General features: G+C 43.0%; 1 protein-coding gene across 2 annotated transcripts in view; it reads right to left on the bottom strand.

Annotated features, from left to right (window-relative positions):
* KCNQ5 (potassium voltage-gated channel subfamily Q member 5) overlaps window positions 1-23,940 on the bottom strand; it is a 626,605-nt gene that overhangs the window by 147,457 nt on the left and 455,208 nt on the right. For both annotated transcript variants that reach the window (XM_086316787.1, XM_086316788.1), the window contains exon 3: window positions 22,469-22,595. In XM_086316787.1, the coding sequence (XP_086172913.1) occupies window positions 22,469-22,595 (127 nt within the window). The remainder of the gene's footprint in view (window positions 1-22,468; window positions 22,596-23,940) is intronic.

Below are 23,940 nucleotides of genomic sequence, written 5' to 3'. Positions count from 1 at the left end.
CTCATGTCCATTGAGTCAGCAGTAGCAGTATCACCACCGTGGATAACTACATAACCACAAACCTCATGTTTTAGAAGGATGTTGATGAGATAGGTAGGATACACAGCAGAATGTTAAGTTGCTACCAATTTTGCGTCCAACGGATTATGTGTTCTTATATATAAAACTAAATACTTTGAGTACCTATACCTGCATGCTAACAGTGATTCTCCTTGGGTGGTGGGATTAGTATAAAGTTCAGTTTCTTTCACCCCACTCTATTACTCTTGCCTGGAAAATCCCATGGGCAGAGGAGTCTGGGAGGCTGTAGTCCATGGGTCGCTGAGGGTCGTACATGACTGAGCGACTTCACTTTCACTTTTTACTTCCATGCATTGGAGAAGGAAATGGCAACCCACTCCAGTGTTTTTGCCTGGAGAATCCCAGGGACGGGGGAGCCTGGTGGGCTGCCGTCTATGGGATTGCACAGAGTCAGACACGACTGAAGTGACTTAGCTTAGCTTAGTTTCTTTAGACACGTCTACTTTGTCCAAATGACCTATAATAAGCCTTTGCTGCTTTTGTAATGAGAATAAAGAGAATTATTAGTTATTTAAAATAGAAGCTATTGGCCCAGGAAGGCCGGCCACTGGCCAAGGGAGTCGGTGGTGAGAAGGGGTGTTTGCTGGTGTCATGGGTATACGGGCTCCTCCGGGTGCTCAGCGCACAGAATCGATTCCAGCCCGTCTCCATAATAGCCTTCTGCGGAGGGTCATCAGTGTGGACCTAGTGAGACAGCCCGGGTCCTCCTAGTGCTGTCCTTTCCAGGATGTGGACCCTCGGGCCTACTGACCGTGCCGGGTCTCAGGGTCTTCACTTGAAAGTAGGGAACAGAGCCACTCTCCCCCAGGGCTGTTGTGGGGATTCAGAGACGTAATACACAGAAAGCCCGGGTCTGCCTCATTGTGCCTGACATCAGGTTACCGCCTTGGCTTAAAACAATATTTTACACAGACACACACACACACCAAACTTTACAGATGAGTAACTTGGTACCAAGAAGTTTCAAGAATCTTATCCAAGGTCTTAGCTAGTACATGGGGCCAAGAATCAAAGCCATGGTTTTGGCTTTTTGTATGTCTGGTTCTAAAGTGCTTATACTTTATTCCATGCTTCCTTCTTGATAACCTTTCTCTTGTAAAAAGATCGGTGAACAGGGATGTAGGCAAGCCTTAAGTATGAAAACCCATGGAGTAATGGATTACTAAGGGTAGGGAATATAACTACTTGTAAATGGTGAACATTCAGGTAAATTTAAAAGAAATCTTATATTAACCAGTTTTTATTTTTTAGGTTGTCCCAATAGGACAGAAGACTAACAGAGTAGTGGTCAGCTGTCCTGTCTACATGGGACAATTTCTGCATGAATTTGTAAGTTTTCAGTGTACCATCAGTTCAGTTCAGTCACTCAGTTGTGTCCGACTCTTGGTGACCCTGTGGACTTCAGCACGCCAGGCTTCCCTGTCCATCACCAACTCTTGGAGCTTGCTCAAACTCATGTCCATTGAGTTGGTGATGCCATCCAATCATCTCATCCTCTCGTCCCCTTCTCCTCCTGCCTTCAGTCTTTCTTAGCATCAGGGTCTTTTCCAATGAGTCAGTTCTTCGCATAAGGTGGCCAAAGTGTTGGAACTTCAGCTTTAGCATCAGTCCTTCCAATGAATATTCAGGACTGATTTCCTTTAGGATTGACTGGTTTGATCTCCTTGAAGTCCAAGGGGACTCTCCAGCATCTTCTCCAACACCACAGTGTACCATGCCAGATGCTTTATTGCAAACAGAACATCAAGTCAAGGAGGAACTGAAATTTTGTGGCCTCTGAATTTTCCTTGTGAATACAACATTCTAACTTCTCAAAAGGAACAGAGGTATAAAGTGTAGAAGCATAAGAAGCTTGAACTGCGCTTGCTTCACCATAAGTTCTCTTAAAGCTGGATTCCCTGTCTTCACAGTGAGATGGACCAAACTGGAAAGGGTCCAGGACGCTTCCTGACTCCGGTTTCTATAACTCTAGGCAATACATTCTTTCTTTGGAGACTAAATGGTTCAGTGATGAAGCATCATCAGGAGTTTTGGAAATGAGCTTTCTTAAGTGTTAAGGCAATTCATTCATTCAGGCAGTAGTTCACCCACCAAACACCTTTCAGCGCATGTCTGTTATGAGCCGAACACAGGGGATAGAGCAGTGAAGAAAACAGATGTTTTTCTGTCCTCAAGGAGCTAATGTTCTGTAACACAGTGTAGACTGACGTTGTCCAGATGAGTAAAGGCAGAGTCCAAGATGCAGGAGCGACAGAGAATCTTGAGAGAGAGCAAGCAGGACAAGGGGTAGGGTCACAGGGTTAACAGGTCACAGGGGTGCTTTCAGGTCTGGGGGCTGTCTCTGAGGTGATGTCATAGGAATCCAGGGTCCAGTGCAGTGACGGGGTGGCCATCACCCCATCTCAGGGGAGGCCCTCCAGGCAGGAGGTGCAAAGACCCAGAGGTGAAAGTGTGGTCATGTGCTTGAGGGGAGGTGAGGGGGTGGCTCTGGCTCGATCAAGGCAGCTTTAGGAAGAGCTTTAGCTGGCAATGGCACCCCACTCCAATACTCTTGCCTGGAAAATCCCATGGACGGAGGACCCTGGTGGGCTGCAGTCCATTGGGTCGCTGAGTCGGACACGACTGAGTGACTTCACTTTCACTTTTCACTTTCATGCATTGGAGAAGGAAATGGCAACCCACTCCAGTACTCTTGCCTGGAGATCCCATGGACGGAGGAGCCTGGTAGGCTGCAGTCCATTGGGTCGCTAAGAGTCGGACACGACTGAGAGACTTCACTTTTACTTTCACTTAGCTGTCCTTCCAGGTGTGGTGGGGTTCGGGTGTGGGATCAATCCCACTTGTGTCTTCCAAGGTCATTTTGGTTGCCTTTGGGAACCAGATCCAGAGGGGGCTGGATGACATGAGTGAAGGTTAGGAGGCCACTGGCGTGGTCCAGCCCGAGGGCAAGAGCAGCCTCAGAGGAGCCAGGGAAAGTGTGGAGGACCCAGGCAGGGGGCAGACTTGGGACATGCGAAGGAGGAGGTGTCAGGACCCACTGCAGGGCTGATTGTGGGGTCTGACACAAAGAAGGGGCTCTGAGGGTGACTTTAGGATTTCTGGCCTGAGAAACTGGGTGAGTAAAGCCTGTCGGCTGAGATGGGGGGCTGTTGTTGACAGAAGGGGCAGAAAGGGGGGCTCTTTGAGGGGTATGGGTAACAGGGCTGCTTGAGATCCCTCCAGACACTGGAAGACAGTATGGGGAGGCTGGAGCGGGGGCAGATGTCAGGGGTGCAGACGCAGGTGTGCTGAGGTCTGATCTAGTCCTGTGGTGCCACGGGACTAGCCTCACACTGGACCTTCCGCTTCACAGTGTGATCACAGACATCTCACTTCAGAGGTGGGTACAGCTGGGAGGATGTGTGGAAGCTGTGCTTCTATGTTTATGAAGCAGGGAAGAAGCATATGTCCTTTGAGAACTGCTGTGAATGAGCAGGAGGCAAACACATCCTACTGAAGGCACCCCTGAGGGTCCTGAGTAAATCACCTGGGTGTAATCCCATGAGCTCTCCATCCATCAGGAGGATGAATCATCAGGGGTATTTCTGGATGATTCAGAATGTGTTCCAGGGCCGTGACCTGTTGGCCTTATGTGGTGTTCCTTTATATAGAAAGCACAAGAATGACTTTCCGAAACTGCAGTTTTGCACACATCTGAGGAAGCTGTGTAAAACCATCACCTGGTACCTATTTTCATGCCTACCAGACGGCAACCGTGCAGTCACTTCCAACTCAGCAGGGCTCACACCGGTATTTGACTACAAGTCTAAAAAAAGATTTGGATTGCCACCAATGAAAGCTCACGGCTGAAACTTCTGCTGGAAATCCCCTTTGGCCCCACGATGAAATCCGATGCTCGGATATCCTCTTCAGTGTGGTAACCTGAGTGTTTATGCTCCAAGAGCGAAACAATGATGTCATTACAGGTGTAACTTTACCAAGTGAAAACAAAATATCCAGTGTCCCTTTTGGTTCCTACTCTAAGGCATTACATGATACTGACCCTTTGACTCTTGGCAGCCAGTTGTATTTACTAGCATTGGGAAATGTAATTTTTCTTTGAGAAATTTGATACTTATTTTCAGATGGCATGCAGGTTTTGATTAATCATTGCCTACTACTAAAATTTCTGAAAGCATGTCTTTCGGAAGTTCTTTGAACAGACTGTGCTATTTGGATTTTGCAGGTGGAGATGTCATTTCAGTAACCAAATGTCAGTAACCAAAAGACACCTGTGGGTGGGAACTGATTCTGAGTACCATCCAGGGATTTTGAGAATTACCCGGTACACCTGACTTTCAGTCTTTTTCAAGGCACAGTTTCTTATTTTTTAGAAATAAGAAATAGATACAGTTTCGGCTGCTGGATAATCCTTAGGGATAAACACTGGGGTGTGAAAATGGACTTTTCCTTCTGTGAAGAATGAAAAAAAAATGGTGCTTTAAAAGAGTGAATTTGAGTAAATATAAGCCATAAATAAACACTTGACATGCATAATTTTGAAAATCCTACTTGGTGCCATGTGCAGATTATATCCATCTTTTTAGGGGGATTATTAGTCAAACGGACCACGATTAATTACAGACCTGAGTTCCATCCTTAATGATCAATGCTTGGCAAAACTCATCCTCGTTGGCACTAGATAAAGGGCAGGTTTTAGAACTTTCTAATTTCATATTTGCTTTTATGAAGTCTATAAAGTATACTGCTGTTCTTATCTGTGATTAAAAGGTAAGAAATGGAGTCCCAGGCTGGTTCAAGATGACAGAGTAAGTTATTCCCAGAGATAGGGTTAGAACTCATGGTAATGACATGAGTCTCAGCTCTGACTGTGGGACGAGTTGCTTCCCGACAAATCCTGAAGTCACGAGGATGGATCCCACGCTGGGCTCTCTTTCTTTCTATTATCAATCCCTTCCCTACCATCAAGAGCTTTTTGAACAAGACATGCTCTGTTTAGAGGAGAACAAAAAACAAGGTTTATTGAAAACACGTGGTGATACCACCTTGGGGATGCATCGGGACAGGCTATATTCCCACAAGCGAACTGTGGAGAAGCAGAAAAAAAAATGTAATTAAAAAATGGTTTCAGATGTGCACATTTTAATGTTGTGACCAGTAAAGATTCCAGAAACCACAGAAACTTGGTAGGAGATGGATTCTGAAGTCACATGATGGCAAAGTCCTGAGGATTAGCTACACTACTTTGATCTTCACATTCCAAACACAGATTTGGAGTCTGTGGTAGGAGCTAAAATCAAATATTTCAAACATTTTGTAAAAGGCAGCAGTAAAAAGTTTGAGAAAACAGTAGCAGAAGATCACCCTGTTAAGGAGCCTGTAATTACAAGCATGAAAAATAAGCACTTTATTAAAAAATTACATTCACATGACCAAATGAAGCAACTACATTAAAAAAAATACAGGCAAAAATGATCTTTCTGAAAACTCTTGTTACCTGAGGTAAAGGTGCTACCCTTTCCTTGCATTGCTTGGATAACTGCCACAGTTCCGCTTCATTCTCTATATTGTGTTTCCCTTGCGTATGTATAGGATGAGACTGCGGGGGAGGTGAGGTTGTGCAGGTGAATGCCTCATAGCTTGTGACTGTTTTGAATTTTTTATTCACTCAATGCACACTTATTGTGGTCAGAAGCTGCTAGGACCTGGGGTTTTGATAGTAAAGGGCGTGGGCAGGGTAGACGAGACCAATGCCCTCCACTCACCCAGAGGTGAAAGGACAGCTGGCAAGATGGACTGCGGAAGTTAACACAACCAGGGTGATGCCTGTTCAGACAGCAGCAGGGCAGGCGCAGGGAACCTGGTTCAGGGCTGAGGAAGCCCTTCTGGGGGAAATGAGGGTTAAGCACAATGAACAACCAGTCAAAAATAAAGCTACAACCACCCCGCGCCCCCTGCCCTGAATATCCTTCAGGGACCGTAACAGCCATTTCTGAAATGATCACATCTAAAGAGCTCTAGATATGATCATTTCAGAGATGACTGTGCTACGGACAGAGGAGCCTGGTGGGCTACAGTCCATAGGTTCAAAAAAAGAGTAGGATAAGACTTAAGTGACTAAACAATGACAAAGACCTCTAGACTCAAAAATACCTACAGTGGTTCCTTCCCCCACTCCTCCTCTTTTAAAATGAAATTTATTCTTATTAAAGACATATGGACTCAAACTCTAGGAATTTAGTAGTGAGGGAGATGATTTAAGAAAAAGCAATCAACAAAAAACGTAACAAGAAGTCTTACTAAGTTGGTAATTGTTTCTGATTGCATTTGTCAGTTCTAGGATTGTTCACTTTGTTCCTATTTAATATCTTTAGCTGAACATTTTTATTCTGAAAAAAACTTCCATTTTTTTTAACAAATAACTGGATAAATAAATAGCAATGTATCTACTTTATTTTTCTCTTACACAAAACGTAGCACACTATGTATGTAATATTGCAGCATCTTTTTTTTCTTTCAGTTAATACATCTTGGGTCCTTCCATATCTAACCAAAAGATCATCTTTATTCAGCTCTATTTACTGCTGCTGCTGCTGCTAAGTCGCTTCAGTCGTGTCCGACTCTGTGCGACCCCATGGACTGCAGCCTACTAGGCTTCTCCGTCCATGGGATTCTCCAGGCAAGAATACCGGAGTGGGTTGCCATTTCCTTCTCCAGCTCTATTTACTACTTACTACAAATTGGTGAGACTGTCAGGAAGGAGAATTCCTGGGGCACAGAGTAAACTCCATGTAATTTTAATGGTAGTGACACTTTCCATAAGGGTGACACCACTTTGCACTCCTGTTTCCTCACCGTCTCACTAAAAAAGTAACTGGATTTTGCCGATCTGACAGGTGAGAAAATGCTGCCTTTTTGTATTTCTTATGAGCGAGACTGTGTTTACAGGGCACATGGGTATTTCTTTGGCTGGGAACTGTCTGTTCATATTCATTTGCTATCTTTTATTTTCCTCTGGGCTGCTGGATTTTTCTTCTGGATTTCTAGAGCTGCTTATAGTTTAAGATGATTAACTTTTTGTCTCTGATAGGTGTTGTATATATTTTCCTGCATTTGTCTTTTAACCTTGCTTGTTTTACTTTGTTCTATCATACAGTATTTTTGATTTTATGTAATCTAATTATATCTTTAAAAAATTTTATGTAGCGTAAGTTTATCAATGTTTTCTTCTATGGTCTCTATATTTTCAGTCACAGTTAAAAAGACCTTCTTGGTTCCAAGATTATATGACAATTTACCCATTTCTGCCATCCAATATTTATTTACATCTTTGATTTATTTGGAATTTATCTTGGAATATGATAAGATAAATATGGATCCAACCTGATCTTCTTCCAAATGAGTAATTAGTTGTTCTAACATTGCTTATACCCAGAGTGGTGATGGAGCTGAAATTCATGAATGTGTGGAGTTGTTACTAACTTTTGAGAAAATGACTTTTCTGTTGATTACGATGGAAGATTCACTGGGAGATTTTGAGACGGGTTTTGAAGGTTTTAAGAATAGTTTTAAGAATTGGGGGATTTTTTTTTTTAAAGCTGCACTGTGATCCTACAGTCTCACTGCTGGGCAAATATCCAGAGAAAACTCTACTTCAAAAAGATACACATGCAATGTTCATAGCAGCACTATTTACAATAGCCAAGATATGGAAGCAGCCTAAATGTCCATCAACAGAGGAATGGATAAAGAAGATGTGGTACATATACACAATGGAAGGTTACTCAGCCACAGAAGAGAATTAAATAATGCCATTTGTAGCAATATGTGTGGATCTACAGATGATCCTACTAAGCAAAGTAAGTCAGATAAAGGCAAACGTCATACAGTACTACTTATACGTGAAATCTGAACAAATGATATAAATGTACTTATTTACAAAACAGAAATGGACACAGTCACAGAAAACAAATGTATGGTTACCACAGGGGAAAGGGAGGAGGGATAAATTAAGAATTTGGGACTCACAGATACACACTTCTATACATAAAATAGATAAGCTACAAGGACCTACTTATAGAATAACGAACTATATTCAGGATCTTATAATAACCTATACTGGAAAAGAATCTGTAAAAAGACTACATATATTCTTATATATGGGCTTCCCTGGTAGCTCAGTTGCAATGAGCTACTGCAATGCAACTGAGCTCCTGCAATGCAGGAGATCCTGGTTCAATTCCTGGGTTGGGAATATTCCCTGGAGAAAAGATAGGCTACCCACTCCAGTATTCATAGGCTTTCCTGGTGGCTCAGATGGTAAAGAATCCACCTGCAATGTAGGAGACCTAGGTTCAATCCCTGGGTTAGGAAGATCCCCTGGAGGAGGGCATGGCAACCCACTCCAGTATTCTTGCCTGGAGAATCCCATGGACAGAGGAGCCTGGCAGGTATAGTCCATGGATGGATTCACAAAGAGTCAGACATGACTGAGTGACTAAGCATAGCACAACATTCATATATATATATATATATATATATATATATATAACTGAATCACTTTGCTGTATACCTGAAACTAATAAATCATTGTAAATTACACTTCAATAAAAATGGTTAAAAAAAGAATAGGGGATTTTTGAAAGGTGTGGGATCAGGGAGAACAAATGTTTGTTTACATTACATCAGGACTATGATTCTTGGGTCCAAAGCTTGGTGACAGCTTTAAGCACTTTATCCTGAGGGATTCAGATTTGAGGCTTGATGTGATTATAAGTATCCTTTAGCACAGGGGTCCCCAACCCCTGGGTCATGGGCCAGTACTGTTCGGTGGCCTGTTATGAACATGGTCACACAGCAGGAGGTAAGTGGTGGGTGAGCAAGTGAAATTTCATCTGTATTTACACACACTCTCCATTGCTTGCATTACTGCCTGAATTCTGCCTCTAGTCAGATCAGTGGCTGAAATTAGATCCTCATAGGAGTGTAAACCCTACCGTGAACTGCGTATGTGAGAGACCTAAGTTGAGCACTCCTTATGAGAATCATCTTGAAACCATCAGTGGAAATATTGTCTTTCATGAAACCAGTCCCTGGAGCCAAAAAGACTGGGGACTGCTGCTTTAGCAGGAAAGTACAATTAGTATTTGTTTCAGTAAAATGTGCTTGAATAAGGATTTCCTACAAAGTAAAGTTAGATTTAGGTAATGGTCCTTCAGGAATTTGTATAGCATTGGTTTTTTTACATTAATTAGTCTCTCAACACTTCATCTACATAAGCATCAAATTTGCATTCATTTACTAGAGCATGAAGAACTGCTCCTTAATGGACTATATTTTCACTTATTTCTTGACCCAAGTAATCAAATATGAATTTCAGAAACTTCTGCTTATTAGAATAATTTTCATAGAAAAACAGAAGTAGAAACATTTTCTATGAAAGTAGTGAATGTCAATATGGATGTAAGTTACTGTCGTGAAGTATTCTAGGCATTTCTGTATTTTAAAAGAAATAGCTAGACACTGGAAACTGTTTGGTAGCTTCTGATAAAGTCAAACACCATTGGAGCCAGTAACCCCACTCCTGGGTATCTATCCTAGAGAAATAAAAACTTATGTTCATACAAAGCCTCTACATAAATGTTCATGACAGCTTGATTTATAAATAGAAACGACCTGACCATCTGGTCATCTGGCCAGATGACCTTTAACAGGTAAATGGATAAACTGTGTAATCCATAGCATGGAATACCGCTGCTGCTGCTGCTAAGTCGCTTCAGTCATGTCTGACTCTGTGCGACCCCATAGACAGCAGCCCACCAGGCTTCCCCATCCCTGGGATTCTCCAGGCAAGAACACTGGAGTGGGTTGCCATTTCCTTGTCCAATGCATGAAAGTGAAAAAATAAAGTGAAGTCGCTCAGTCGTGTCCAACTTCTAGTGACCTCATGGACTGCAGCCCACCAGGTCCCTCTGTCCATGGGATTTTCCAGGCGAGAGTACTGGAGTGGGGTGCCATCACCTTCTCTGATGGAATACTAGTCAGCGATAAAAAGGACTGAACTACTGTTATTTGCAATGACTTACATGGAGCTCAAGAGTATTATACTGAGTGAAAAAAAAAGCAATTTTAAGACTGAATTTATGACTGTATGGTTGCATTTACACAACAATCTAAAAGTGACAAAATTACAGTGATGAACATATCCGTGATTCCCAGGAACTGGGATTTTTTTGGGAGGAGTGACTTTAAAGGGATAGCACCTTGAGTTTGTTTAGGGGGGTGGGAAGGATCTGTGTCTTGATGGTGGTGATGGTTCAATTAACCTGTACATGTGGTAAAATTTCATTGACTGCAGGCAGAGACTGGTGAAATCTGAACAAGGTTTGCAGTTTAGTCAGTAACACATCCAATCCACTTCCTGTTTTTGGTAATTGCACTAAACTCATGTGAGATGCCATCAATAGGGGAAGCTGGCTGAAGGATAGTTGCATGCAGGGTAACTCTCTCTACTCTTTTTGAAACTTTTAAGTAAGTCTACAATTATTTCAAAATGAAAAGTTGTAAAAAAGGGCCAGATCTTAGGAAGATGACTGCTGGGAAAAGGAACTGCATTTTTTGATACTAACATCTATTTTCTTCTTGGCTTCACATTAGCTAGTGTCTTCAATGGGGACAGGACCCAGACCTCATCACATGGTTTATTTATTTTTTCCTGTTGCATTGCACGTGAGTGATGCAGGGAGATAACATGGTACCACAGAAGGATGTCTTGAGCATATCTCACTTTCTTGCTCTTTTTTGTTGTTCTGATTGTTTTACTTATATGCAGTGTGACCCTTGATAAGACCATTAATCTAAGGCTCACATTTTCAATATGTAAAATGGAGATCATCATCTTTTTCAATTTTAATAACAAAGTCAATCCTAAAGGAAATCAACCCTGAATATTCACTGGAAGGAGTACGCTGAAGCTGATGCTCCAATACTTTGCCAACTGATGCAAAGAGCCAACTCATTAGAACAGACCATGATGCTGAGAAAGATTGAAGGCAAAAGGGGAAGGGGACGACAGAGGATGAGATGGTTGGATGACATCACTGACTAAATGGACATGAATTTGAGCAAATACCAGGAGACAGTGAAGGACAGGGAAGCCTGGTGTGCTGCAGTCCATGGAGTCACAAAGAGTTGAACATGACTGAGCAACTGAACAACAGTGAGGGTTATATGAGATCGTTCATAAATATGATTTATACTTTAAACCATAAAATTTTATTTGTGTTCATGTAACATCAAGTAGCCCAAGTTCTAACCTCCTGTTATATTCAGCTTTAAAGGCAGATTTCTTATCTAAACACACCTCTTAAACTATTGTCTGTTTTGTAATGTGTTTGTAGGAAATAGACAATAGATAGTCCAGCAAGTTCAAAGCCACCGTGGATTGGTGTGAAAGTAATCAAAAGTCAACAATGAAGCAAAGGCTCACTCATCTCTTGTTTTAAGGAAGGTGGTGAGTTGAGCATTTAATCCAATGTGGTTGTTTCTTTTGACCCAAAGGAGTGTTGAGGGGGAACTATGCACTCTTTTTTTCCTCTTATTATTATCGTTATTTAAAAAAAAATCCATAAGTTTTATTTCTGACAAAACTGTGGTTCTGCAGCATTTCCAAGTTGAAGCTTTGCTTATGTGTCAAAGCGAGAAGAATCAAGCAGTCCTTTGCCAGTTGTGGCCATGGCATCAGGATCATCTCTCATGGCAGGAAAATCACCTAGAACTCACTGGAAACCTGCATCTCGACAGGAAGGTTGCTGATCTACATCACGTGGTCTCCTGCCAACCTGCTAATAAATTCATTTTTCCTGCTCCCTCGTTATTCTTCCGTGTGTAGATTAAGTGGATTATACTGTAATTAAATTTGACTCTCCAGAGATGGGGTGTTAGAGCTGGGAGCCAGGGGAAGTCAGCTTTCCGCCCCAGTCCTGTGGCTGACTTGGGGGTTAAGCAGGGAGCACTCCCCCATGGAGCCTCAATTTTACTGTTTCTCATGAGAGAGAAGCAACATCTCAGAGGGACACAGTGCTGCTTGATGAGCTCTATCTTCTAACCGAGCTCCAAATTCCGTTATAGGAAGGTACTCTTTGAAGAATTAAAGATGCATTTTACTGCAGTTGAGCCTCTTAATAGGGATGAAGCTTTAAAATCTAATTTTAAAAGCCGCCCACTACACAGCACATTATCCATGCTCTCAAATGCTGCACTCAGCTGTGCACGGGGCCGCTCACTCTGTGGTATTTATTAAAAATAAAACACAAGCCCTGCAAAAATGTGCCAGGAACATCTCCACAGCCGCACACAGGGGCTGAATTGCTCAACTTCCACTGGGGTGAGAGGGGCTCCTGCTGGCAAATTCCAAGCAGCACTCAGAAAACTGACCTTATAGAGACAGTAATGCCTCCTATTGATCGTAAGTCTTCAGATAACAGCTCAACGCAGCAAGGGACCATTTCTCAAAGGAAATAAATCATCTTTAATGAAATAAGTCTGCCTCACAGCCATCACTGAGTGGATGCTGCAAAGTCCTTTGCTCAGAGGCCCCTGGGAACTGCTTCCTGGTGAGATTTTCCAAGGGGAATGTGAGAGCTCTCATAACATTCTCCTAATTCCTGCTGCTCACAGGAAAAACACATTTTCTTTTCAGTTTGGACATTTCATGTTTCTATATAGATGGGCAGATACATAGATGTAAGGGTAGATACACAGATGCATGGAAAAGTCAAAGGGACAGGTTTATATTTTTCTGGATGGATAATGATTTATATATTCCAATATGAAGTTCAAACAGGTATAGACAGATGACCAAGAGACCTAGGGCCTTATATAGCCATATTTCTTGTTGCCTGATCAAAATGTTGTGTTTTTAACCTAAATATTTATCATTAGGCCCAACAGTCATCAATTGGACCTCTGCCTAGTGGCCCATCTTAGACACTACTTCATCTCAGGCAACTAGATGGCCTCATGTGGCCCCCACGGCCCCTGGGAGTGGCCATCTGTCCATCACCTACCACACCGAGCTCACTGAGCTCTGGCCACAATGACCATGTGTCTCTTCCTGGTACACGCCGAGCTCCCTTGGTCTCAAGAACCTTTGCATTGCCTGCTCTCTGGCCTGGAAAGACCTCTGCCCACATCTCATCAATGGCTCCTGTAATACTCAGGTTGACTTGAGTGCTCACTCCTTAGAAAGACTCCCTTGGACCACTCAATCTAAAGGAACTCCTAATCTCTCTGTTCATTTTCTTCATTGCATTCTCTGTAGTTGATGCTATCTCGTTTTTCAAAAATATTTCTGCATATTATTTTTCTCTGTCCCCTGGAATATCAGCTTGACAGGAAAGAGGACACTGCCCATTTAGAGCAACATAGCATCTCTGGCATTGAGAACCACACTTGGACATAGTACAGATGTTTGGCGGGTGACTGAGCTCAAAACCCAAGGGACCTTCCCCTCCTTTGTTCAATCAGTCATGGTGTTCTACACCCTTCTGTCCACGACTCCTGCCTCCATCAGCTTTGTTCTAAATCAACATAACTAGTCTCCTTCTTGCTCCAAGGGCACAGGAGCTCCTACGCTTACAGGCAGGGATCGTGTTTTATTAATCGTTGTGTCATTTGCACCTAAGATCATGTTTGGCACGTAATAAATAAGCGCTCTGTCTGTGAGTGAATTTTCTTATGTAACATTTGAAAGTACAGAATATTAGTACCATGTATCACAGTGCTCCACTCAGGTTTATTGAAGGAATGGGAAATAATCTTTAGTTATTCATTTTCTCCAGGCATATTCTCCCTATGGTCCAGTCTTATGAGCTAATCAAGCTATATGACACTCAAATTTGCACACCAGGTCAAGTGACCTAAACAGGTCTCCAGCAGTCTATAGTATGAACAACATGTGAATACATTTCTGAGAATGATGTCACTCACCTGGAAACGTCTCTAGTTGGGACACACCCAGGGACCTCAGGAAAGCATTGCACAGGAGGCCATGCAGTCATAGAAAAGTCAAATTAGTCTACTTCAGAGCTTAATTTCTTCTTTAGGTTGGAGAGCAGCAACAAGTAACCTGATCTAATTGAAGTGATAAGGCTAATATTTAAGGCTGATACGGCAATCAAAGACTTTAGGTGGCAAATGATAACATTTGTATACAACTAATGGATATTACAAATGTAAGTTGATGACAATGGACAAGGCTGACTAAATTTAATTTAAAAACACTAATAAACAATAAGAGCAATTTTTCTCACAGTTGGGTCATGTGGTACTCTGGGGAGTGGATACTTGGTCATTCTCCTGGGTTCCTTGTACAGAGCTCCTAGACTTAGGGATCTCTGGCATGATAAATGCCTTCTGTACAATCATCAGATGACTGTTGGCTAGGGGTCCCTATTCAGATTCCTGGGTACCAGGAGGACCTGGGACCTCTTGGGAGAGAAAGTGTTGAGTCACCAACAGCCAGTGACCAACAGATGTGCTTTTTCAGTGACAGCTCCACGGCTATCTCTAAAGCGTGGGGTTTGGTGAGCATCTGGTGAACACACAGGCTCTGGGAGGTGGGGCTCTTGAAGGGGCACAAAATCTCCATGTTAGCCAGTCCTCTGCCCCAAATATCTGTCCGGTGCATCTCTTTCACTTGGCTGTTCTCAGATTCAGCTTTTATAATAAATATAAAAAATATAATGTGATATAATGTACAGCACTTTCCTGAACTCTGTGTCATTCTAGCAACATGTGGGGCTATTGGAATCTCTAGATTGCCGTTGGCCAGGCAGAGCATGTTAGCCTGGACACCTCTCTGTGGCTGGTGTCTGAAGTTGGGGAGGGAAAGTCCAGTGAGACTAAACCCTGGATCGGCGGGGATTCATACTAATACCAATTGGTAGTGTCAAAATTGTATTGAGTTGTTGGCTTCCTTGTAGCTCAGCTGGTAAAATATCCACCTGCAATGCAGGAGACCCTGGTTCGATTCCTGGGTTGGGAAGATCTGCTGGAGAAGGGATAAGCTACCCACTCCAGTATTCTTGGGCATCCCTGGTGGCTCAGATGGTAAAGAATCCACCTGCAATGTGGAAGACCTGGGTTCAATCTTGGGTTGGGAAGATCTGGAGAAGGGAACTGCTACCCACCCCAGTATTCTGGCCTGGAGAACTCCATAGACAGAGGAGCCTGGCGGGCTACAGTCCATGGGGTTGCAAAGAGTCAGACATGACTGAGCAACTTTCACTTGCAAGGGTGTACAGAAAGTTGGAGAACTGGTTGATGTGAGGGAAAATCCCACAGATTTGATGTCAAAAGTGTTGTGAGTAAAAGGAGCTCATCAGGTAGGCTTATTTTTCTAGATTGAAATCCTAGTTCTTTCACCATCTAACTGTGAACAAGTTTCTCAAACCCTATCTTACTTCCTCATCTTTAAAAAGGATATTATAAAACTTCTGCAGAATTAAATAAGACAGTATTTACCGAGTTCAAGAGCAGTACCCATAGCGTAGCAAATTTCAATAACTATCAGCTATATTCACTATAGAGACTGAAACGGCTTTATAGTTCTGTAGTCAAGCAAGTCAAGAAGGTTTAACGGTCCTCAGATGGTCCAGTTAATCACATAGAGGTGACCATATGCATGGAGTTTGGACTTTCAGACATAGAAGGAGGCAGAGAAGAGTACACGGCTGACAGGAAACAACCCAAGAGAAATAGCTTTCAGTAAAGGGCAGAGGAGATTAGAGGGTGAGAAAATGAGTGTAGCTGAAAAGACTGTCTCTTGGAACGAAAGATGGAGAGGCTGGAGAGGTAGAAAAACGGTGCCTGGATCTTCAGTTTAGGAGCTGGTGGCATCCAAGTGTCTCTGATATAGCTTTCCAACACATTAGCAGCTGAAACTGCTTTCAATAAGATGAACTCACAGATATATTAGAGTGGCCTTGGCTGTGTGGTTGATTTTAATAAAGGCTCCAATTTTGTTGTAGCTAGGGAAGACACTGGTTATTTTTTCTTCATTAAGAAAAAAGATACATTTGCTATTTTCCCGTGTCAAAGGCACATACGTTCAGCTCACGGGGGACACCTCTATGCTCTGCTTTGCCTCTTTTTGTCTTCCTGTGGAAATATTACACAGAAGGGGAACTGCTAAAACAGCAATTAAAAAATCAACTTATATTTAGCATCAAGTACTGATCCAAGGTTAATCACAGGCTAGTCTTTTCTTCTTTTCTGAGATGACTAAAAACTACGGCCTTGTTCCAGCTGTCTCTAGGAGGAGTCACCAGGGATCCAAAAAGTCACGGTTACGAGTAACTTGTTGACATTCTAACCCATCAGGCTCATTACTGTAATCTAAGCAGCAGTCTTGGGTACGATTTGCAATTTTCAGGCAGGTCATTAATGAAAGCTGGAAAAGGAGTGACTATGAACTCAGTCTCTGAGGTTATTTTACACGTCCTCTATACTGAGGCCACTGAGTGAATGAGTTGTGTTTGATTGTAGAGAGATCAGAAAAGAAATCAGAAAGTCTAGACAAATGAGGGCAACTCATTAGTCATCCACAAACACATTCAACTCTTCAAGTTGTAGCACAGTGATTACTGACCACAGCTGCAGACATATTATTCCAATAGCGTATTAGGTGAGAGATGTAAATTGGAGGCATGCTGCTGCTAAGTCACGTCAGTCGTGTCTGACTCTGTGCGACCCCGTAGACGGCAGCCCACTAGGCTCCCGTCCCTGGGATTCTCCAGGGAAGAATACTGGAGTGGGTTACCATTTCCTTCTCCAGTGCATGAAAGTGAAAAGTGAAAGTGAAGTCCGTCAGTTGTGTCCGACTCTTCGTGACCCCATGCACTGTAGCCTACCAGGCTCTGCTGTCCATGGGATTTCCCAGGCAAGAGTACTGGAGTGGATTGCCATTGCCAAATTGAAGACATAGATATATAAGAATTTTGCAATTCAAGATAAGCTTTTACCAGTTTCCAAACTCCCCAAATCAAGGAGAGATAAATCAGTTTGGTAAAGAAAGCAAGAATCTAATTTTAAAAAATGAGTAGATTTTTCTTCCCTTTGGTTACAGATGTCTAAAAGATGTTTTTCAAACACAAGAATATAATGATTTTATGTTTTCTTAAATCAACAATATTTGGAAATGCTCTGGTTCTGGCTCCCATGTAGGGGTGGGGAGTGGGCAGGTTAGGAGGGAAGTTACGATTCTTTGGGAATCAGCCCGTGGGCCCCATGAACCAACCTGTGTCCCAATAGGATCAGTTGGTCTGCAGGGCTCTGTCTTGCCCAAGGCAACAGCTGAAGAAGCTTTGCTCTGCTTCAGCTCTATTTTAGAGGGCGCTCTCAGAAGGCATTCCCCACACAGCAGTCACACCAGTGACCAGTCTCCTCGGGGCCCTTTCTTGAATGCTCAAGCCTTCTGAAAATGTTTGGGTGTGTGGCATGTTCAGAATAACCAGATATTACAGATATGTGGAGCCTTGAGAGAGCTTAGCTACATCTCCAAACGCATAGCGTTATCAGCACATCTTAGTCCTTTAATCTTCCTCTTCCTGTCTCAAATCCTTCTAGGACTTGGTGTAGCACGTGGTTCTGAAGATGGAGTTGTGTCGCCTGTAATTCGGCCACCTTTAGGCCTGTGAGCAGCGGCCTGACAGATGCAGTGCGACGTGCAGTAGGCATGGCTGTAGTGGGCAGGGGAGGGATGACAACTCTTTGTCCACTTTGCTGCAGTCAATTAGGTCAAGCAGGGAGATCAGGGCTTACTTTCCAATGCGATTGCTCATTTTACCCCTGACATCAATCATTTTTTATGGCCCTATTAAGCATGGCCTAGAAAGGGCTCCAGGAGCCATTTGGGACACCCTGCTGCCTTCAGGCTGGAGAAGGCAATGGAAACCCACTCCAGTACTCTTGCCTGGAAAATCCCATGGACGGAGGAGCCTGGTGGGCTGCAGTCCATGGGGTCGCTAAGAGTCGGACATGACTGAGCGACTTCCCCTTCACTTTTCACTTTCATGCATTGGAGGAGGAAACGGCAACCCACTCAAGTGTTCTTGCCTGGAGAATCCCAGGGATGGTGGGGCCTGGTGGGCTGCTGTCTATGGGGTCGCACAGAGTTGGACACGACTGAAGTGACTTAGCAGCAGCAGCAGCTGCCTTCAGGCAGCTGACATTTGGTTCCTCTGTGTAGGTTACATCTTACCAACCTCGTCCAAAAGAGCCACATTTCAACACGTTTCACTATTACATAGGTTCAGCTGGACCACGAAATTACACATATATCAAATCATTACACATATATCAAATAAAAGACTGAGAAGTGCATAGTTACCTTAAGTGTAAGTACAAATCTTGCTTTTGTTCTAGTGGGTATTCATTATGTATTTATCTGTGAGGTTTTCTTCCAAAGAAGCTGATTTGGTAGAGGTAAAATAACAAATGAAGAAAAGGCCTGAAGTGGTAACTAAGCTCCAACCACGCCTACACCACGTCAAACTGAATCTGTGAAGTCACAGCTGACAGGCCTAAAGGTGGCTGAGTTACAGACGACACAACACCGTCTTCAGCATCACATGCTACACCAAGTCCCAGAAGGATTCAAGAGAGGAAGAGGAAGATTAAAGGACCAAGATGTGCCCATGTATCTGCAGCTGAGAACAGCTATTAAAAGGCAGCAAACATGTGGGAAAGAACCTGCTCTTTAGCTTAGGGGCCAGAAATACACTGGCATTGCCTCTGGAATTGGATTAAAACCAAATTTTCAGCCAGTCCAGTCGCTCGGTTATGTCTGACTCCTTATGACCCCATGGACTGCAGCATGCCAGGCTTCCCTGTCCATCACCATCTCCTGGGCTTGCTCAAACTCATGTCCATCACATCAGTGATGCCATCTAACCATCTCATCCTCGTCTCCTTCTCTTCCCACCCTCAATCTTTCCCAGCATCAGGGTCTTTTCCAAGGAGTCAGCTCTTCGCATCAGGTGGCCAAAGTATTGGAGTTTCAGCTTCAGCATCAGTCCTTCCAGTGAATAATCAGGACTGATTTCCTTTAGGATTGACTGGTTTGATCTCCTTGAGTCCAAGGGACTCTCAAGAGTCTTCTCCAACATCACAGTTCAAAAGCATAAATTCTTTGGTGCTCAGCTTTCTTTATAGTCCAACTCTCACATCCATACATGACTACTGAAAATAGCTTTGACTAGATGGACCTTGGTTGGCAAAGTAATGTCTCTGCTTTTTAATATGCGGTCTAGGCTGGTCATAGCTTTTCCTCCACGGAGCAAGTGTCTTTGAGTTTCATGGCTGCAGTCACCATCTGCAGTGATTTTGGAACGCCAAAAAATAAAGTTTCTCACTGTTTCCATTGTTTCCCCATCTATTTGCCTTGAAGTGATGGGGTTGGATGCCATGATCTTAATTGGATGCCATGATCTTAATTTTCTGAATGTTGAGTTTTAAGCCAACTTTTTCACTCTCCTCTTTCACTTTCATCAAGAGGCTCTTTAGTTCTTCTTCCCTTTCTGCCAGAAGGGTGGTGACATCTGCATATGTGAGTTTATTGATATTTCTCTTGGCAATCTTGATTCTAGTATGTGCTTCATCCAGGCTGGCATTTCACATGATACACCCTGCATATAAGTTAAATAAGCAGGGTGATGATATCCAACCTTAATGTACTTCTTTCCCTGCTTGGAACCAGTCTGTTGTTCCATGTCCAGTTCTAACTGTTGCTTCTTGACCTGCATACAGATTTATCAGTATTACCAACTCTTGAAGAATTTTCCACAGTTTGTTGTGATCCACACAGTCAAAGGTTTTGGCGTAGTCAACAGAACAGAAGTAGATGTTTTTCTGGAAATTTCTTATGTTTTTGATGATCCAACAGATGTGGTTCCTCTGCCTTTTCTAAATCCAGCTTGAACATCTGGAAGTTCACAGTCCACATACTGTTGAAGCCTGGCTTGGAGAATTTTGAGCATTACTTTGCTAGTGTGTGAGATGAGTGCAATTGTGTGGTAGTTTGAACATTCTTTGGCAATTTTTAATTGGTTTTAAAGCCTGAAACGGGACATTCCTGCAGTCAGCTGTGAACCAACTTTATCCTATAGAAGCTGAATGAGTCCTACTAAACTGTTTGCCTTGTGAATTGTTCGGGTCCCTTATAGTACTAGAAGCTCTCATGCCATAATTTTGCATCAAGCTACAGTGTTTCATGGTGTAGCTTGAGTGGGGATTCAAAAAGAGAGGAGATCTTCAGAGAAAAACCAAGTGCCTGCACGGATGTGCCCTGGGGGCCAGGTGGGCCCCTCGGGGGCTGGGAGCTGATGCCCAATTTACTCTGTACTTCATCTGGCAGAAGAGGGGCAGCTGGACAAACAGACTGCATTAGCGAAGGCCAAGCAAGGTGTTTCAAGGTTGATGTAACTTAGAGTTGCACTAGAGTCACTTCTGTAACTGCAGTGCTTTGCAAGCAGTCACGTATCCACAAAGTCCAGTTGAATGAAAGGAAACTCTTGAAATAGGCAGGTGTGTGGGGAGCCCACCCACTTCCCCATGCTCAGGACAAGTGTCCAGGACATGGACACAGCACTGGCATAAAAGATGGAACAAAGGATTCCTCTGACAGAGCGTGTGGAAAGGGTTTCTCCACTTCCTCCTTAAGCATTGGGTGACAAAGGTATCTAAAGACGCTCAACAATTTCTGAAACAGAATGGAAAACCCTTTGCTGATGAGGAGCTTAGCCTAAACTAGCTTGTAACTAAAACCCCCAGTTTCTCAAGTTGGAAACAGTGGAAATAAGTGAGCTCACCAGGAACTTCCAGCATTTGGATTTGCTGCTGCTGCTGCTAAGTCTCTTCAGTCATGGCTGACTCTGTGCAACCCCATAGATGGCAGCCCACCAGGCTCCCCCATCCCTGGGATTCTCCAGGCAAGAACACTGGAGTGGGTTGCCATTTCCCTCTCCAATGCATGAAGGTAAAAAGTGAAAGTGAAGTCGCTCAGTCGTGTCCGACTCTTAGTGACCCCATGGACTGCAGCCTACTGGGCTCCTCCGTCCATGAGATTTGAGTGGCTGCCAAAGAAATAGGAAGGAGAAAAGAGCAAGGAAACCAAATGCAACTATTGAATAACGACAACTACGACATCCACAACTACAAGAAGCTATAGTACACAGGGTTTTACTATTCTTCCCCCAAAGAAATAAAAACATTCCATTTTTTAAAAAATAGGTCAAATTCTTCAAAAATGTCAGTGTTGTAAAAGACAGAAAGGCTGAGGAACTGTTCTAGATAAAAGGAGACCACAGAGACCTGATGACTAAACACCATGTGTGACCCCAGACTGGAGGGAAAAATGCTACAAGGACATTATTGGGTCAACTGGCAAAACTAGGATACAGCCAGCAGATTAGATAAGGGGTTGTACTAACATCCAATTTAAGTACAGAAGATTATGCAGACTCATAGTCTTCCTTTTGAAAATCCATACTGAAATATTTAGGGATTAAAGGCCATGATGTAGGCAGCTCACTTGAAAAAATAATTAAAATTTGAGATATAATTGACTAAAATTTTCAATTTTATGATATACTTTAAAATATATCACTCCGAGGTGCCAGATCTTAACTCTGGAATGTTTTATAGTTTCAGGCTGGCACCCAGGTGACTGGAATCTCTTTGAAGTGACAGCAGCCAGGGAGTTGTAGAGATGTGATATTTATTCAGGGACTGTAAGGTGGGGACCCAAATTTCAGAGGGGAAAACACTTTATCAGGTCTCATGGTTACAGTGGGTATAATAAGCCATACATGTAATTATTCTTGAGGCCTGCTCATAAATAAGCTTTACCAGGACCGGTACACTTACACATTTCAGCTGACCAAGAGCATAAAGGCAGTACAGCTTACACTGTAGAGCAAAAATAGATCTTTATACTCACGGAAATCAATGCTTCCCCTAATTCAGGGCAATGCTCGAGAACCGTGTATTTTAGCACGGCTCAACTTCACGTGAGAGTTCCAGAGCCAGGACCTCTGGCTCAGTCCCAGTGCCACCATTTACTAGCTGTGTGACTTTCGCAACTCACTCCACCTCTCTGTGCCCCAGCCTCTTCATCTGCAAAACTTGGATAATGAAAATACCTACCTCACTGAGCTGTGAAGCGGATTAAATGAGTTAGCACTCTCAAACCATGAGAGAGCCTGGCCCATGGTGAAGAATCCATGAATATTAGCTTTTAACGTAAACCAAATGTGGTAATACCAGAGACAGAAGAAGAAAAGGATGCAGTGCCCCAAACCTGGGCGTCCAGGACTCTGATACTCACCTATGACACAGAAGGGCTTTCGGGCGAATCTCAGTCTTCCCTGCCATCCACGGTACCGGCAGCAGCAGCCTGCAGACCAGATTCGAATGATGAACTCCAAACCAAAGACGACGATCATCACGAATTCCTGAAACATCAAACAAGGCATGTCAGGGAGAGGCATTACCGAGCAGACCAGAGCAGGAAGCTCCATGGATATTATACAGTCAGGCACTTCATCTAAAACATCTGGTTGTTAAAGTCGGAAGCTAACATTTCTGTTTCTCCAAATCGAGGTAAACCCAGAGAACATCGGAACCTCACGTTTCCTAGTGTGGAACACTATTTCTCTTCAAGTCTCTAATGTCTTGCAAATTTAGGAGTCAGTTTTAATTCTAAAAGTGCAGCTTGAATTACAGATTCCTCTTGCCTGCTATATGCAGTCCCTTGGTATCCCCAGGAAACTGGTTCCAGGACCCCCTGGACACCAAGATATGCGGATGCTCAAGTCTCTTATGGAAAATGGAGTAGGGCTTGCATGTAATCCATGCAGATCCTTGCATATACTTTGAGTCATCCCTAGATTACTTATAGTACCTAATATGATCAAAAGTTTTGTTAACAGTTTCTGGCACACCGTTCAAGTTTTGCTTCTTGGGAATTTCTGTTTTTTTCCCCAAGTATTTTTGATCTATGGTTGGTTGAACCTGCGGGTGTGAAACCTGGAGATAAGGAGGGCTGACTACATAGTGCAATTGCCCTTAGTTACCCAGTAACATGAAATATTTGAAATGAAAGAGTGAACTCCAAAAATACAGTTTACAGTTTTACAGAAAGCAGATCCTCATTTTGCTGCAAGGAGTGATTTAATCCCTGAGCTCTGAGGAGTTGTTCTGAGACTAAGAGAGGTAAATATTTAGGAGTATACAGAGTTCTTTTGTTATGATGTCAAAAATCTCCTTATAAGACAGCAAGTTTTGACAGTGTTATCATGTGTAGCACACACATCCTTCGCCAGAAATGAGATCCTGAAGCCTCTGGAGATGAAACTTGTTAATTACTAGGCTGCCCTTTGGTGAGAGCTGCCTAGAAAATAACACTTATTCCAGCAGGAAGGCTTTGAGATTTTCTAGGAAGAGTTGTGAGTGAATCCTGGGAAAGGCCAACTAAAGAGGTTCATTGAATAGTGGGTCACAGAATGTAAACCACTGGAATTTGTTAAGAAATGTCTCTGGAGCAAACTTGTCATAGTCACCTTGTCATTCCTTGACTGGGGCAGGCACAGAGCTTATCAACATTTGTTTTCCTTTAAAAATAATATTTCCCTCTTTTGTTTTTAAACAAGCATTGACTCAGCACTTAAAATGTATTAATAGAACAGTATTTATTAATTGAGGCTTCCCTGGTGGCTCAGGTGGTAAAGAATCCACCTGCAATGCAGGAGATCTGGGTTGGGAAGATCCTATGGAGGAGGAAATGATAATCCAGTATTC

This window comes from Bos grunniens, chromosome 9, assembly GCF_055505025.1.
Source record: "Bos grunniens cultivar Pamir isolate PY7600 chromosome 9, Bosgru_T2T1.0, whole genome shotgun sequence".
Classification (NCBI taxonomy): Eukaryota; Metazoa; Chordata; class Mammalia; order Artiodactyla; family Bovidae; genus Bos; species Bos grunniens.
Note: the sequence above shows the minus strand (reverse complement) of the source record. Positions and strands in the feature narration are given on the sequence as shown.